Source organism: Oncorhynchus gorbuscha, linkage group LG16, assembly GCF_021184085.1.
Source record: "Oncorhynchus gorbuscha isolate QuinsamMale2020 ecotype Even-year linkage group LG16, OgorEven_v1.0, whole genome shotgun sequence".
Classification (NCBI taxonomy): Eukaryota; Metazoa; Chordata; class Actinopteri; order Salmoniformes; family Salmonidae; genus Oncorhynchus; species Oncorhynchus gorbuscha.
Window position 1 is genome coordinate 75,487,725 of NC_060188.1, and position 14,911 is coordinate 75,502,635.

The 14,911-nt window shown below is 41.3% G+C and overlaps 1 protein-coding gene across 1 annotated transcript; it reads left to right on the plus strand.

Moving 5' to 3' along the window:
• The first annotated feature begins 6,525 nt into the window (after positions 1-6,525).
• Positions 6,526-14,332, plus strand: LOC123999070 (transmembrane protein 120B). The gene is made up of 12 exons (XM_046304428.1): positions 6,526-6,748; positions 8,459-8,577; positions 8,694-8,810; positions 8,909-8,968; positions 9,058-9,153; positions 9,251-9,340; positions 9,471-9,536; positions 9,707-9,768; positions 10,690-10,782; positions 11,364-11,428; positions 11,912-11,980; positions 12,213-14,332. The coding sequence occupies exons 1-12, from the start codon at positions 6,686-6,688 to the stop codon at positions 12,327-12,329; spliced, it is 1,017 nt and encodes a 338-aa protein (XP_046160384.1). The 5' UTR covers positions 6,526-6,685; the 3' UTR covers positions 12,330-14,332.
• The last annotated feature ends 579 nt before the right edge of the window (positions 14,333-14,911 follow it).

The following is a 14,911-nucleotide window of genomic DNA, read 5'->3' on the forward strand; positions in this document are numbered from 1 at the left end:
TAGGATAAGTAATCCCTCTCACCCCCCCTTTAAGATTTAGATGCACTATTGTAAAGTGACTGCTCCACTGGATGTCATAAGGTGAATGCACCAATTTGTAAGTCGCTCTGGATAAGAGCGTCTGCTAAATGACTTAAATGTAAATGTAAATGTAAATGACAAAAGTGAGTGCTAGGGGGCAATAGTAATTTAGTTCAGTTACCTTTGGTCTCTTGGGTACAGGATCAATAGTGGACATCTTGAAGTGTGTGGGAACAACAGACTGGGATAGGGAGAGATTGAATATGTCCGTAAACACTCCAGCCAGCTGGTCTGCGCATGCTCTGGGGACGCAGCTAGGGAGGCCGACAGCCTGGCGAGGGTTAACACGCTTAAATGTCTTACTCACGTTGGCCACGGAGAAGGAGAGCCCACAGTCCCTGGTAGCGGGCCGCTTCGGTGGAACTGTGTTATCCTCAAAGTGGGCGAAGAAGGTGTTTAGCCTGTCTGGAAGCAAGACGTCGGGGTCCGCGACGTGACTGGTTTTCCCTTTGTAGTCCGTGATTGTCTGTAGAACCTGCCACATACGTCTCGTGTCTGAGCAGGTGAATTACGACTGCACGTTCTCTCTATACTGACGTTTTGCCTGCTTGATTGCCTTACAGAGGGAATAACTACACTCTTTGTAATCGGCTATATTCCCAGTCACCTTCCCACGGTTAAATGCAATTGTTTGCGCTTTCAGTTTTGTGCGAATGTTGCCATCTATCAATGGTTTCTGGTTTGGGTAGGTTGAATTAGTCAAAGTGGGTACAACATCTCCTATACACCTCCTCAAGAACTCAGTCACCATATCAGTGTATTCGTTTATGTTGTCAGAGGCTACCCAGGACATATCTCAGTCTGCGTGATCAAAACAATCTTGAAGTCTGGATTCTGATTGGTCAGACCAGCGTTGAATAGTCCTTAGCACTGGTACTTCCTGTTTGAGTTTCTGCCTATAGGAAGGGAGGAGCAAAATGGAGTCGTGATCAGATTTGCCGAAGGGAGGGTGGAGGAGGGCCTTGTCGGCATCCCGGAAGTTGGCGTAGCAGTGGTTGAGTGTTTTAGCAGCGCGAGTACTACAGTCAAAGTGTTCATAGAAATTCGGTAACGTTTTTCTCATATTTGCTTTGTTAAAATCTCCAGATACAATAAATGCGGCCTCATGATATGTGGTTTCCAGTTTGCATAAAGTCCAGTGAAGTTCATTGACGGCCGTCAGGGTATCGGCTTGAGGGGGAATATATACGGCTGTGACTATAACCGAAGAGGATTCTATTGGGAGGTAAAACGGTCAGAATTTGATTGTGAGGTATTCTAGACTGGGCGAACAAAAGGACTTGAGTTCCTCTATGTTATCACAATCACACCATGAGTAGTTAATCAGGAAACATACACCCCTGCCCTTCTTCTTCCCAGAGAGATATCTATTCCTGTCTGCGCTATGAACTGAGAAGCCAACTAGCTGATCGGACTCAGACAGTATATCCCAAGAAAGCCATGTTACCGTGAAACAGAGAATGTTACAATCTCTGATGTCTCTCCGTAAGGAAATCCTTGCCCTGAGCTCGTTAACTTAATTTTTATTTTATTTTATATATTTTTTACCTTTATTTAACTAGGCAAGTCAGTTTAAGAACACATTTTTATTTTCAATGACGGCCTAGGAACAGTGGGTTAACTGCCTGTTCAGGGGCAGAATGACAGATTTATATATATATATGCCATTTAGCAGACGCTTTTATCCAAAGCGACTTACAGTCATGTGTGCATACATTCTACGTATGGGTGGTCCCGGGAATCGAACCCACTACCCTGGCGCTACAAGCGCCATGCTCTACCAACTGAGCTACAGAAAGACCTGAGCTACAGAAGGACCTGAGCTACAGAAGGACCTGAGCTACAGATTTGTACCTATTATCCTGAGACTGAACATTAGCGAGACTGAACATTAGCGAGTAATATACTCGGAAACGGTGGGTGGTGTGCATAAATCCTGAATCGTACTAAAAGTCCACTTCCAACAGTAGAATCATTCATTACATTCCATTCACACATACAGTTGAAGTCGGAAGTTTACATACACTTAGGCTGGAGTCATTAAAACTCGTTTTTCAACCACTCCACAAATTTCTTCTTAACAAACTATAGTTTTGACACGTTGGTTAGAACATCTACTTTGTGCATGACACAAGTAATTTTTCCAACAATTGCTTACAGACATATTATTTAACTTATAATTCACTGTATCACAATTCCAGTGGGTCAGAAGTTTACATACACTAAGTTGACTGTTCCTTTAAACAGCTTGGAACATTCCAAAAATTATGTCATGGCTATAGAAGCTTCTGATAAGCTAATTGTCATCATTTGAGTCAATTGGATGTGTACCTCTGGATGTATTTCAAGGCCTACCTTCAAACGCAGTGCCTCTTTGCTTGACATCATGGGAGCCTTGGGAGCAATTTCATCAACCTTGGGAGCAATTTCCAAACACCTGAAGGTACCACGTTCATCTGTACAAACAATAGTACGCAAGTATAAACACCATGGGACCACGCAGCGGCCATACCTCTCAGGAAGGCGCGTTCTATTTCCTAGAGATGAACGTACTTTGGTGTGAAAAGTGCCAATCAATCCCAGAACAGCAGCAAATAACCTTGTGAAGATACTGGAGGAAGCAGGTACAAAAGCATCTATATCCACAGTAAAACGACTCCTATATCGACATAATCTGAAAGGCCGCTCAGCAAGGAAGAAGCCACTGCACCAAAACCACCATAAAAAAAGCCAAACTATGGTTTGCAACCGCAAATGGGGACAAAGATCATACTTATTGAGAAATGTCCTCTGGTCTGATGAAACAAAAATAGAACTGTTTGGCCATAATGACCATTGTTGTGTTTGGAGGAAAAAAGTGGAGGCTTGCAAGCTGAAGAACACCATCCCAACCGTGAAGCATGGGGGTGGCAGCATCATGTTTTGGGGGTGCTTTGCTGCAAGAGGGACTGGTGCACTTCACAAAAGAGATGGCATCATGAGGCAGGGAAATTATATGGATTTATTGAAGCAACATCTCAAGACATCAGTCAGGAAGTTAAAGCTTGGTCGCAAATGGGTCTTCCAAATGGACAATGACCCCAAGCATAGTTGTGGCAAAATTGGTTAAGGACAACAAAGGCAAGGTATTTGAGTGGCCGCCATCACAAAACCCTGGCCTCAATCCTATAGAATATTTGTGGGCAGAAATGAAAAAGCGTGTGTGAGCAAGGCCTACAAACCTGACTCGGTTACACTAGCTCTGTCAGGAGGAATGGGCGAAAATTCACCCAACTTATTGTGGGAGCTTGTGGAAGGCTACGTGAAATGTTTGCCCCAAGTTAAACCATTTAAAGGCAATGTTACCAAATACTAATTGAGTGTATGTAAACTTCTGACCCACTGGGAATGTGATGAAAGAAATCAAAGTTGAAATAAATCACACGCCCAATGAAATAAATCACACGCCCAATTTTTCAGTTTTTGATTTGTTCAAAAAGTTTGAAATATCCAATAAATATCATTCCACTTCATGATTGTGTCCCACTTGTTGTTGATTCTTCACAAAAAATACAGTTTTATATCTTTATGTTTGAAGCCTGAAATGTGGCAAAAGGTCGCAAAGTTCAAGGGGGCCGAATACTTTCGCAAGGCACTGTAGGTCTGTAGCAGTTTGGGTCAAGAGTGTGTCCCCCTTTGAAGAGGGGGATGACCGCAGCTGCTTTCCAATCTTTGGGAATCTCAGACAACACGAAAGAGAGGTTGAACAGGCTAGTAATAGGGGTGGCAACAATTTCTGCAGATAATTTTAGAAAGAAAGGGTCCAGATTGTCTAGCCCGGCTGATTTGTAGGGGTCCAGATTTTGCAGCTCTTTCAGAACATCAGCTGAACGGATTTTGGAGAAGGAGAAATGGGGAAGGCTTGGGCGAGTTGCTGTCTCATTGCCTGTTGACCGGGGTAGGAGTAGCCAGGTGGAAAGCATTGCCAGCCGTAGGAAAATGCTTATTGAAATTCTCAATTATGGTGGATTTATCAGTGGTGACAGTGTTTCCTATCTTGTGGGCAGCTGGGAGGAGGTGTTCTTATTCTCCATGGACTTTACAGTGTCCCAGAACTTTTTTGAGTTAGTGTTGCAGGAAGCAAATTTCTGCTTGAAAAAGCTAGCCTTGGCTTTTCTAACTGCCTGTGTATAATGGTTTCTAGCTTCCCTGAACAGCTGCATATCACGGGGCCTGTTCGATGCTAATACAGAACGCCATAGGATGTTTTTGTGTTGGTTAAGAGCAGTCAGGTCTGGGGAGAACCAAGGGCTATATCTGTTCCTGGTTCTAAATTTCTTGAATGGGGCATGTTTATTTAAGATGGTTAGGAAGGCATTTTTTTTTAAATATCCAGGCATCCTCTACTGACGGGATGAGATCAATATCCTTTTTGGTGGTCTTCCTAAGCCAGGATTCAGACACAGCTAGAACATCCGGATTGGCAGAGTGTGCTAAAGCAGTGAATAGAACAAACTTAAGGAGGAGGCTTCTAATGTTAACATGCATGAAACCAAGGCTATTACGGTTACAGAAGTCAATCATGTTCCCCTCCTCACATCATTTCTTTTCTTTGCACAGAGCCACTACATGTCCCATTCTTTGGCATTTAAAACACCTTAATAGAGGTGGGACAAACTGTAACAGTAAAAGCCAGGATGCTCATCTGTACTTTCTTAGGTACAACCTTCTCAAACATGAATAATATGGACAGGCTTTCACTTCTTTGCCTCTCTTTCTTACTGAACAGCCTTTTGGTTTCAACCATTATGCCCCCCCCCCCCACCCCTCTACATTTTATTTTATATAATCTAGGGACTTATGTAACAGATGTGAAACGGCTAGCTTAGTTAGCGGTGCGCGCTAAATAGCGTTTCAATCAGTGACGTCACTTGCTCTGAGACCTTGAATTAGTAGTTCCCCTTGCTCTGCAAGGGCCGAGGCTTTTGTGGAGCGATGGGTAACGATGCTTCGTGGGTGACTGTTGTTGATGTGTGCAGAGGGTCCCTGGTTTGAGCCCGGGTATGGGCGAGGGGACGGTTTCAAATTATACTGTTACACATAGATAAGCTTTCATTGTCTGTTTATATGCCCCCTTTATTTATCCTACCGTTCTGACTTGGTGTACAGGGAGAGCACTGTAAGAAAGGCCCATGTTCTGAATTCTGTCGCTGTACATTTCAAAAGCGCTAAACTAATAGTAATACTTACGTCTCTCCAAGTTCACTCATTAATGTCATAATCAAAATGACGGATTGCCTCTTATCTGCTTGTTGTCCCCTTATGCCATAGTTTGTACATCTCAATTGTCATTAGAAACCACATTTGTTTAAACAACTTAGCCATTTGAGCTATGTTTTTTTTAAAGGCAGTACATGAGGCTGAATTAATAACGGTTTTGCTGCCAGACAAGGTTCTGCTGATAGCCAGGTGTAACAGTGGTAAAATGTTGGGATTACCGTTGGGGCATCGATGTAACTATAACAGTTTGTGGGCACCGTTTGTCACCGGTATAGTGCAATTAATTGATTGTTTAGTGGCTTTGTTGGCATGCATCCCACTTTTTATTTTTTTGCCCAACCAAGATTTACATGCTAAAATCGCCACGGATTCCCGAGACATCATTCGTTTTGTTTTTCACTACCTTCACGGTCTCAACACTGTCACTACTGTCAGCAGCTATTGTAGCAGGGCCATTCTTTTCTTTATTTTACTTTTCACCACAGACGTCCAGGACTTTCATCATCCCCACCCATACCATCAGAACTATCATCCACATCCTGCACAGCTGTTGCTAAAACCGCCTACCAGAATATAGAACTATAGATACTATTTCGCTTCCTTGTTTGAAGTCGAACCTTGCGCGTCCAAGTTTACGCCTCCCCCAGAAAGTTCCTGTCTGCTTCTTCCTGGAGTGCTGCAGATACTGCAGGATTTTGTTCCAACTAGGCACCACACCGGACCAACTGAGAAAATTGATCAGTTCAATGATTGCCTAAATTCAACACACCTGGTCTTCCAGATCGGTTACTCCAGGACCAGGGTTGCATATTCCCGATTTACACTAACCCCGTATGTTGTGCACTCATCGATTAAGTTGCTAAACAACCAACCTGTCTATAATGAACGGTGGCAACAGTCTGTGACCAAGCGTTCTATCCCCATAGCAACCAACTTGTATAGACGTACACATTTTCCTGTCAGCGTTTGCGCTGAGTCAGTAACATTTTTTAGTTCTTGTAAATGTATTATACTGCTCTTCAAATCATTATCCAAAACATTTTTCTCAAACAGTAATGTGAAGCTGTTATTGTAGTAGGCGTTCCTGTCTAGTATTAATATTTCTGCACTTTTAGAACTGTGACGTCACGAATGTACATTTGTATATTTGGGCGGTCTGACGCATGCGCGCAGCGTGACATGGAAAAATAATCTTGAACAGCTGTAGCTACCATTCTTATTATGCCTCAGTGGTAGCTACCAAAAAATACTAGTAACTGTCTGCGGCTGTATTGTAGCCATCTGGAGGTTCTGTACAGGGAGTCGAAGGAAGCGAAATAGCAAGCTCGTGCCGCTAACTGTCACAATGTCCCTGCAAAGGTGTCAAACTGATTGGGAAGAAATTGACCAAGAATATCAACAATTACAGGTAGGCCTATGTGAAGCCTGTTTGACAGCTAGCTAACGTTAGTGCGTAGCGTGACGTGTACTACCGTCAGTTCGGCAAGAGAGGAGACGATATAGCTACGATTGTCAACTCGGTTTAGTAGACTGCTAGCTAGCCTGTTAGTTCGTTTGCTAGCTAGCTGGTTCAGTTAACCTTTTGTCAAATTAGTATGCTGGGTTATCGGATAACGTTATAATTGTACACAATATTTTGTATTCAGGAACTTTCTAATATAATTATGCTGAACAAAAATATAAACGCAACATGTAAAGTGTTGGTTCGATGAGCTGAAATGAAAGATCCCAGAAATGTTCCATATGCACAAAAAGCTTATTTCTCTCAAATTGTCTACAAATTTGTTTACATCCCTATTAGTGAGCATTTTTCCTTTTCCTAGACAATCCATCCAGCTGACAGGTGTGGCATATCAAGAATTATACAGCATGATCATTACACATGTGCATCTTGTGCTGGGGACAATAAAAGGCCACTCTAAAATGTGCAGTTTTGTCACAACACAATGCCACAGATGTCTCAAGTTTTGAGGGAGCGTACAATTGGCATGCTGACTGCGAGAATGTCCACCAGAGCTGTTACCAGAGAATTTAATATTCCTTTCTCTACCATAAGCCACCTCTGTCGTTTTAGAGAATTTGCAGTACATCCAACCGGCCTCTCAACCGCAGGCCACATGTATGGTTTTGTGTGGGCAAGCAGTTTGTTGAAGTTAACGTTGTGAACCATAATCCCCAAGTGCCCCATGGGGCGGTGGGTTTATGTTATGGGCAGGCATAAGCTATGGACACTGAACACAATTGCAATTTATCGATGGCAATTTGAATGCAGAGATACGTGATGAGATTCTGAGGCCCATTGTTGTGCCATTCATCCGCCGCCATCACCTCATGCTTCAGCATGAAAGTACACTGCCCCAAGATCTGTATACAATTCCTGATATCTGAAAATGTCGCAGTTCTTCCATGGCCTGCATACTCACCAGACATGTCACACATGGAGTACGTTTGGGATGCTCTGGATCGACGTGTTAGACAGTGTGTTCCAGTTCCCGCCATTATCCATCAACTCCATACAGCCATTGGAGAGTGGGACAACATTCCACAGGCCACAATCAACAGCCTGATCAACTCTATGCGAATCAGTCAAATGACTGATTTCCTTATGAATTGTAACTCACTCAGTAGAATCTTTGAAATTGTTGCATTTTATATTTTTGTTCGGTATAGTATACTGGGGTATGCAAGTCAGGTTTACTTGAATTGGTGCAGCTAGCTAGATTTTATTTTAATATATGGAAATTTGGCCAGTGAATGGCAAACGTTAGCTCGTTAACAAGCAATAATAGCTTGTTGAGGTCATAATAACAAGCAAGCAAACTAGCTAGCTCAGGTTGATAACAATGATTAGTAGCTAGCTAGTTGTTTTTATAGTGAAATCTCCCAAATTGTAACCTCGGCGCAGTTAAATCAGTCAACCAATGCAGGTATGTAGCAAATAAGTGTCACTTTACCCAGGGTGCAGTGGCTTCTTTCCCCCTCATTTCCTTCTTGACACCACTTGAAAGGACAGGATAAGTTCAAAATAAAATAATTGCCGATTTGACGGTCTCTGCTATCAACATATTTGAGTACAGATGAAACATCCTTCGGTAATTTATTTCCATTTTATTTATAGGAAACTCACAAAGTGTACAGGCAGAAGCTCGATGAGCTCACCAACCTCCAGGCAACATGCAGCAGTGCCATTAGTAAACAGCGGAAGGGTCTAAAAGACCTCGGGCGCAGTCTGTCCAAGTAAGTAGCCTACTCTTAGTGCTGTCAGTTGACACAGAATGGTTGTCTTATTTTCCTGTACCAAAGGTCCCCATGAGTAGGACCTGAGGGTTTAAAGGTTTAATTTTCTTCGACAGGTGCACAAAAACAAGTGATGAGAAAGAAACGGAACTGATCAAAGACATCCAAATGCAAATTAAAGACAAAGAGAACTTCTTCTTTGATATGGAAGCCTATTTGCCAAAGAAGAATGGGTCAGTGTATTTGAGGACTTGATTATTACATATTTTGGTTACAGATGTTGCCATATGAGGGTGTCAAAGCATATTGTAAAATGTTTGTCTCTTTTCAGATTGTACTTAAATTTGGTGCTTGGCAATGTGAATGTAACACTTCTCAGCAACCAGGCAAAGTAAGTGTGCTTTAACAAAATATCTGTATTCAGTCACATCCCCGTGGTTTCTGCTTATGACCCCCTGTTTGTTCTATTCTCTGGAGCAGATTTGCCTATAAAGATGAATATGAGAAGTTCAAGCTTTTTATGACAATAATCTTGATGTTTGGAGCCATAACCTGTCTCTTTTTGCTCAATTACCGGTGAGTTGGCTATGTTATGCATTTGATGTTTCCTTGCAGCATCTTTTAATGTTTCATCAAAGCGAAGTAGTTGTAAATGTCTGTTTTGTTGTTGCAGTGTCACAGATGAAATCTTCAACTTCTTGCTGGTTTGGTACTACTGCACTTTGACCATAAGGGAAAGCATCCTCATGAGCAATGGGTCCCGGTGAGCTACTAAGCTTTTTATGTGATTTTTTTGTTTGTTGTTCTTTTACTCTGTGAGATCAAAATACTTTACCAGTGTGCCTACCAAGTTATGCTTCTTTATTCTAATTCCACTCCATGTGACCTTTCAGGATCAAAGGGTGGTGGGTTTCCCATCATTATGTCTCTACCTTCCTATCAGGTGTAATGCTTACCTGGTAAGTGTTTTATTTTTATTTATTTTTTAACTTTGAACACTTTCTTTGAATTGCTGTTGGTCAAAAGCAAAACATCTGTTGGCAGTTCAAAGGTTTTCTGACAAGCAGTTTGATTGATTGTTATCCCATCGCCTGTATTGATTGGTTCCTCTGTTTGCTTCTTCTCAAAGGCCAGAGGGGTCCATGTATCAGATGTTTAGAAGTCAATTCCTTGCATTCTCCATTTACCAGAGTAAGCATCTACTTTTTCTATTTATACTTAACAAAAATATAAATGCAACATGTAAAGTGTTGGGCCTATGTTTCATGAGCTGAAATAAAATATCCTAGAAATCTTCCATGTGCACAAAAAGCTTATTTTCCACAAATGTGTTTACATCCCTATTAGGGATCATTTCTCCTTTGCCAAGATAATCCATCCATCTGACAGTTGTGGCATATCAAGAATTAAACAGCATGATCATTACACATGTGCACCTTGAGCTGGGGACAATAAAAGGCCGCTCTAAATGTGCAGTTTTGTCACACAACACAATGCCACCGATGTCTCAAGTTTTGAGGGAGTGTACAATTGGCATGCTGACTGCAGGAATGTCCACCAGAGCTGTTGCCAGAGAATTGGATAGTCCTTTCTCTACCATAAGCCACCTCCAAACGTAATTTTAGCGAATTTAGCAGTACCTCCAACCGCAGACCATATGTAACCACGTCAGCCCAGGACCTCCACATCCGGCTTCTTCACCTGTGGGATTGTCTGAGACCAGTCACCCAAACAGCTGATAAAACTGAGGAGTATTTATGTCTGTAATAAATAACTTTTGTGAAGAGAAACTATTTCATATTGGGTGGGCTTGGCCCCCCAAGGGGTGGGCCCCTGCCCAGTCATGTGAAATCCATTGATTAGGACCTGCTGAATTTATTTCAATTGACTGATTTCCTGATATGAACTGTAACTCAGTAAAATAGTTGACATTTTTGTGTGTTTCGTTTAATAGTCTTGTTACGTAGATATTGTGTTGAGGAAAAAAATCAAAAATCACATGCCGCACAATACAACCTAAATTACTGTAATGTAAGTGCATGTCATTGCTCAAACATTATTGGTTGTAAAGGTGTTTGATACATTTTATTTATCCATCCTTTTGTTTTTCAGGCTTTGTGCATTTTCTTCAATATTACTACCAAAGTGGCTGCTTATACCGGTTACGAGCTTTGGGGGAGAGAAATCAGTTGGACCTCACAGTGGGTAAGATGAGCTCCTTTTCAGTTAGGAAAGCTTCTAAGGCTTGCTTATTGGTTATGACTTGGGAAACCCCCTGTGGGCTTTTGAACCATTTACAAGACAGTTGTGTGTGTTAATAGTTGTTACAATAAAGTGGGCCACAAGCAACCCCATGACTACAAAAATGGGACGACTGTGGGGATTTACCATTAAGCAAGTTGTTTGTCTTCCATGTTGAGTGAAATCCCAGTTGTCGGAATACCTTGCAGAACATCACACTCTTTGAATCTCAAGTTTTCCTTTCTACTGGCCAAAATTTCAATTATATACATTTTTCTAGTGTATTTCTATCTGGCTGACCACAGAGAGCTGATGGATAACATCTCACAATCAGTTTGCAGCTGCCCCTTGAACAGAGTATTGGTTCTGACATACAGAATGTTTAGCTCTGTTTTTGGTATAGCTTACTGTATTCTCCTTACCATAATGTGTCTAATGATTAACCTGTACCCTTGACAAAGCTTTTTAAACTGGATGTAAACTTTCTGTAGTTTGTGCCTTCTACATTTTCCACCATTAGTAATGTATGCGTGTCTGTTTTGCAGAGGGGTTTCAGTCATGGATGTGGAGAGGGCTCACCTTCCTCTTGCCATTTCTCTTTTTCGGCCATGTAAGTCAAACCCCAGACCACCAGGCAGCTCCTAAATATGGGTTCAGTTCAGAGGTTGTTTACATTTATTCCACCTTTCTACTACTTTCAACTCAAGACATTGACGTATCAGGCTTAATATATTTTCTCAACAGTGATGAACTTAAACACAATTGTATTAATTGGTCATCCAGGGATGAGGTCGGGTTAGTCTGGTGTGTGCCAGTGTGTTTCACACAGACTGGGATGAGAGTGGGGTGGGGAGACGGTCAACTGAAAGTAAGAGGTTATTGCAAAATCTGTCACTGTTGTAAATAAAGTCTTGCCCAACATGATTGCAAGGCTTTAATTGTGTTCCTTATTCCAGTGAATAAGGTGGTTATTTCTGCTGTTTATACATTTACATGTACACACTCCAGGGTAAGCTTCCATGCTCGTGTGCTTGAATAAGGTTTCAGGTCTTGAACTGAGCTTTTCTCTCTCTCTCTCCAATCCCCTTCACAGTTCTGGCAGCTGTACAATGCTATGACTCTGTTTCGGTTGGCAGGACATGAAGACTGTAAAGAGTGGCAGGTAAGGACAGAAATACTACCCTACGATATCTAAGTCCATTGTTTTCAAATACAATACAGTACAACATGTCTCTACTTCCAGCCCGTCTTGTGCAAGCTCGTCTAGAATTTTCTTGTAACCTATGCTCGTTACAAGACTTCTCTCTGACGCTGGAAGTTTAACCTTGTGATGTCATTATACTAAATGTCATGAATACATGTCATTCCTAGTGCCTTTGTTTGTATCTTTTCAGGTGTTTATGTTGGCACTGACATTTCTTGTCCTATTCCTGGGGAATTTTCTCACCACATTAAAAGTTGTTCATCAAAAGATCCAGGAAAATCCAGAAAAGGTGCAAAAGCAGGAGTGAGTGAGTCTGACTACAGCTCAGAACTCCAAGTGGCCAGTAACCAATAAGCAAAAGGGCACTTTGACACGCACAGCCGATGGAAAGATGGACGGCAGAGGGTTTGTGCCAGGAAAAGACAGAGCAGAGAGACCAATGTGTCTCGGACCGTGATGACAGCTGCAACATTAACCAATAATCTTGGCTGAGTGTGCTTTTGTTTCCGATAACCTGTCAATGTCCTTGCTACACATGCAATCACAACACAGAGCAGCTTTCGTCTGGCAGATGAACCACTGCGATCCTGGACCATTTGAGGCTTGATCCTTTTAGATTTAGTGAGTGGACAGACTAATTATGGTGTTGATGTTTTTAGGTCTGAGCATGAACTACATGTACAGAGAGCCACTCTTCAAACTATATGCAACTCAACAAAGACAAGTAGCATTAGGTCAGGGTTTCCCAAACTCGGTCCTGGGCCCCTCCAGGTGCACATTTGAGTGTTTTCCCTAGAATTACACAACTAAATCACATAATCAAAGCTTGATGATGATTAGTTGGGTATTTGAGTCAGCTGTGTTGTGCTAGGACAAAAACAAAACGTGTACCTAGGGGGGGCCCATGACTGAGTTTGAGAAACCCTGCATTAGGTCATGAGAAAAGGTGAGTTTACCTACAAAGTATATGTACTGTGTGGTCATGTCACTACTTCACATAACTGTTATCGGTATGGCATATTCGAATACATCCAGGGCACAGCCATTTTTTCACTGTTATTTGTAACTACAAGTGTCTGTCGTTTTGATGTTTTTCAGTAAAGATGCATTGAACTATATATTTCTCCCCGGTGTGCTGTTGAAAGTTAACCCATTTGCTTATTTCTGGGTAGTGACATGTCTATATTATATAAACTAAAGCCTGCTTCTTCTTTCAGCAAGGTACCAGCCAGGACATACCTGATCATAGACATTTACACATTTTAACAGCAGCTGTTTACTACCATTGTTTGGGTTGATTTGGCAACCATAAATTACACAGGCATTCAATTTTTAAATGATGCATATACTAATGATACTGACCAGGTTTGAGTATACAAGGGTTTCTCTTCTGTAGTGGTCTGCACCTTGCTTAGCTGAGTGCCTGGTGGTGCAACATTTAAGACACAGTGGATTCAGCATAGAGACAAAAGTCCATATTTTTTTAAATCCTGTAATCTGGTTCAAAATGATAACCCTTTCAATTAATTATTATTTGAGAGACTTGTCCAAATCAGGTTGTGCAAGACGGTGCTGGTTGTTTGAGTTCACCTTGATCACAATATGCTGTTAAGGTCCACAACAAACAATTGCTGCTATGAGCACTGGTACTGTGCACAAATGATTGGCAATAATGTCTTGAGCACGAATGTGCTGGAGTGATCAAGTGTGTATATAACTCTGCTGACATACATGGTATGTATAGTAACGCGTCCACTCTGAACTATGTACAATTCTCAAGAGTTTTTGTACCCATTTTCAGCATTTAATTTTTTACTGTTATTAGATGTGCATTTGAACAAAGTCTCAACTTGTATTACTTAGTGACAGGGCTTTCTAAATGCCTTATCTCTCACTGTAGCCTGTCACAATTGCGTGATGTATGTTTTTGTTCCATTTGGAATCAAGTGTTATGTTATTGGGGAAAATGTAAGGTCTTGGACTTTTAGTCTTCTTTTCATTAAAAAAAATCTATTGTACTCTCGAAGGGAACCACTATTTTTGTTACACTTGTAGGAAAAAGCTAAACGCATGTTATTGAATTTCACATTTTGGTCTAATGGTCAGTTGTCAAATCTGCCACAATTCAGTACACAACAGATCCTATTTCCTCATGTATTGTTAGTTTGGTTTAATGTTCATGTCATGGATTGTCCTGTCATAAGACTAACTTGTGCCTGAACGTACACCTGTAACAAGAGACACTGGACAAAATCATTTAATTTATGCTGTCTCTTACTGCTTTTTCACACTGTATACATGGCTGTAAGACAAATAAAACATCTGATTAAAATATTTTGTCATGTCTTTTCATTATGTTTAGTTGTGGCATTTAATTGATTGGGCTGATTTCAACATGACCTATGTTAATATTGAATCAGCTTCGCTTGATGGTAGCTGTTCCCTCTTGGGGGAATATACTTATGTCAGAGCCATTTATTTACATACATGGATATATATGGCTCTGTGTAATGTAATTTTACAACTAGAAAATCATGTGATGTGTTTCTTTCCGAAACATACATATCAATCAGCATTTCCATATTATTCAGTTATCTAAGTTGGAAACACTGCCTTGTCTTTTATTTATTTATAGCATCCACCACTAGTGGGCACTGTCATTTATTTAGTGACCTGCAATAAATATTTGTCCAGACTCCAGCTTTGAAAGGAGCTAATTTCTAACAGCTTTCAACCACAGTAAATTGCCCTGACAATATAAAAGGTGCAGCATCACATTGTCCTCAGATGGTGCACTGTGTATCAACATGCTTAGTAAGCACGGTCACTGATTAGTACTTATCATCCACTGCAGAAAGGGTAAGCCGCTTACATGAACATATGTAACGG

Excerpts from the sequence above, each read along its gene's own strand:
- LOC123999070 (XM_046304428.1), top strand. The coding sequence starts at position 6,686 with ATGTCCCTGCAAAGGTGTCAAACTGATTGGGAAGAAATTGACCAAGAA. Across the intron at positions 9,154-9,250 it reads CTCTTTTTGCTCAATTACCG|TGTCACAGATGAAATCTTCA; the intron begins GTGAGTTGGCTA and ends TTGTTGTTGCAG. Across the intron at positions 10,783-11,363 it reads TCAGTTGGACCTCACAGTGG|AGGGGTTTCAGTCATGGATG; the intron begins GTAAGATGAGCT and ends TCTGTTTTGCAG.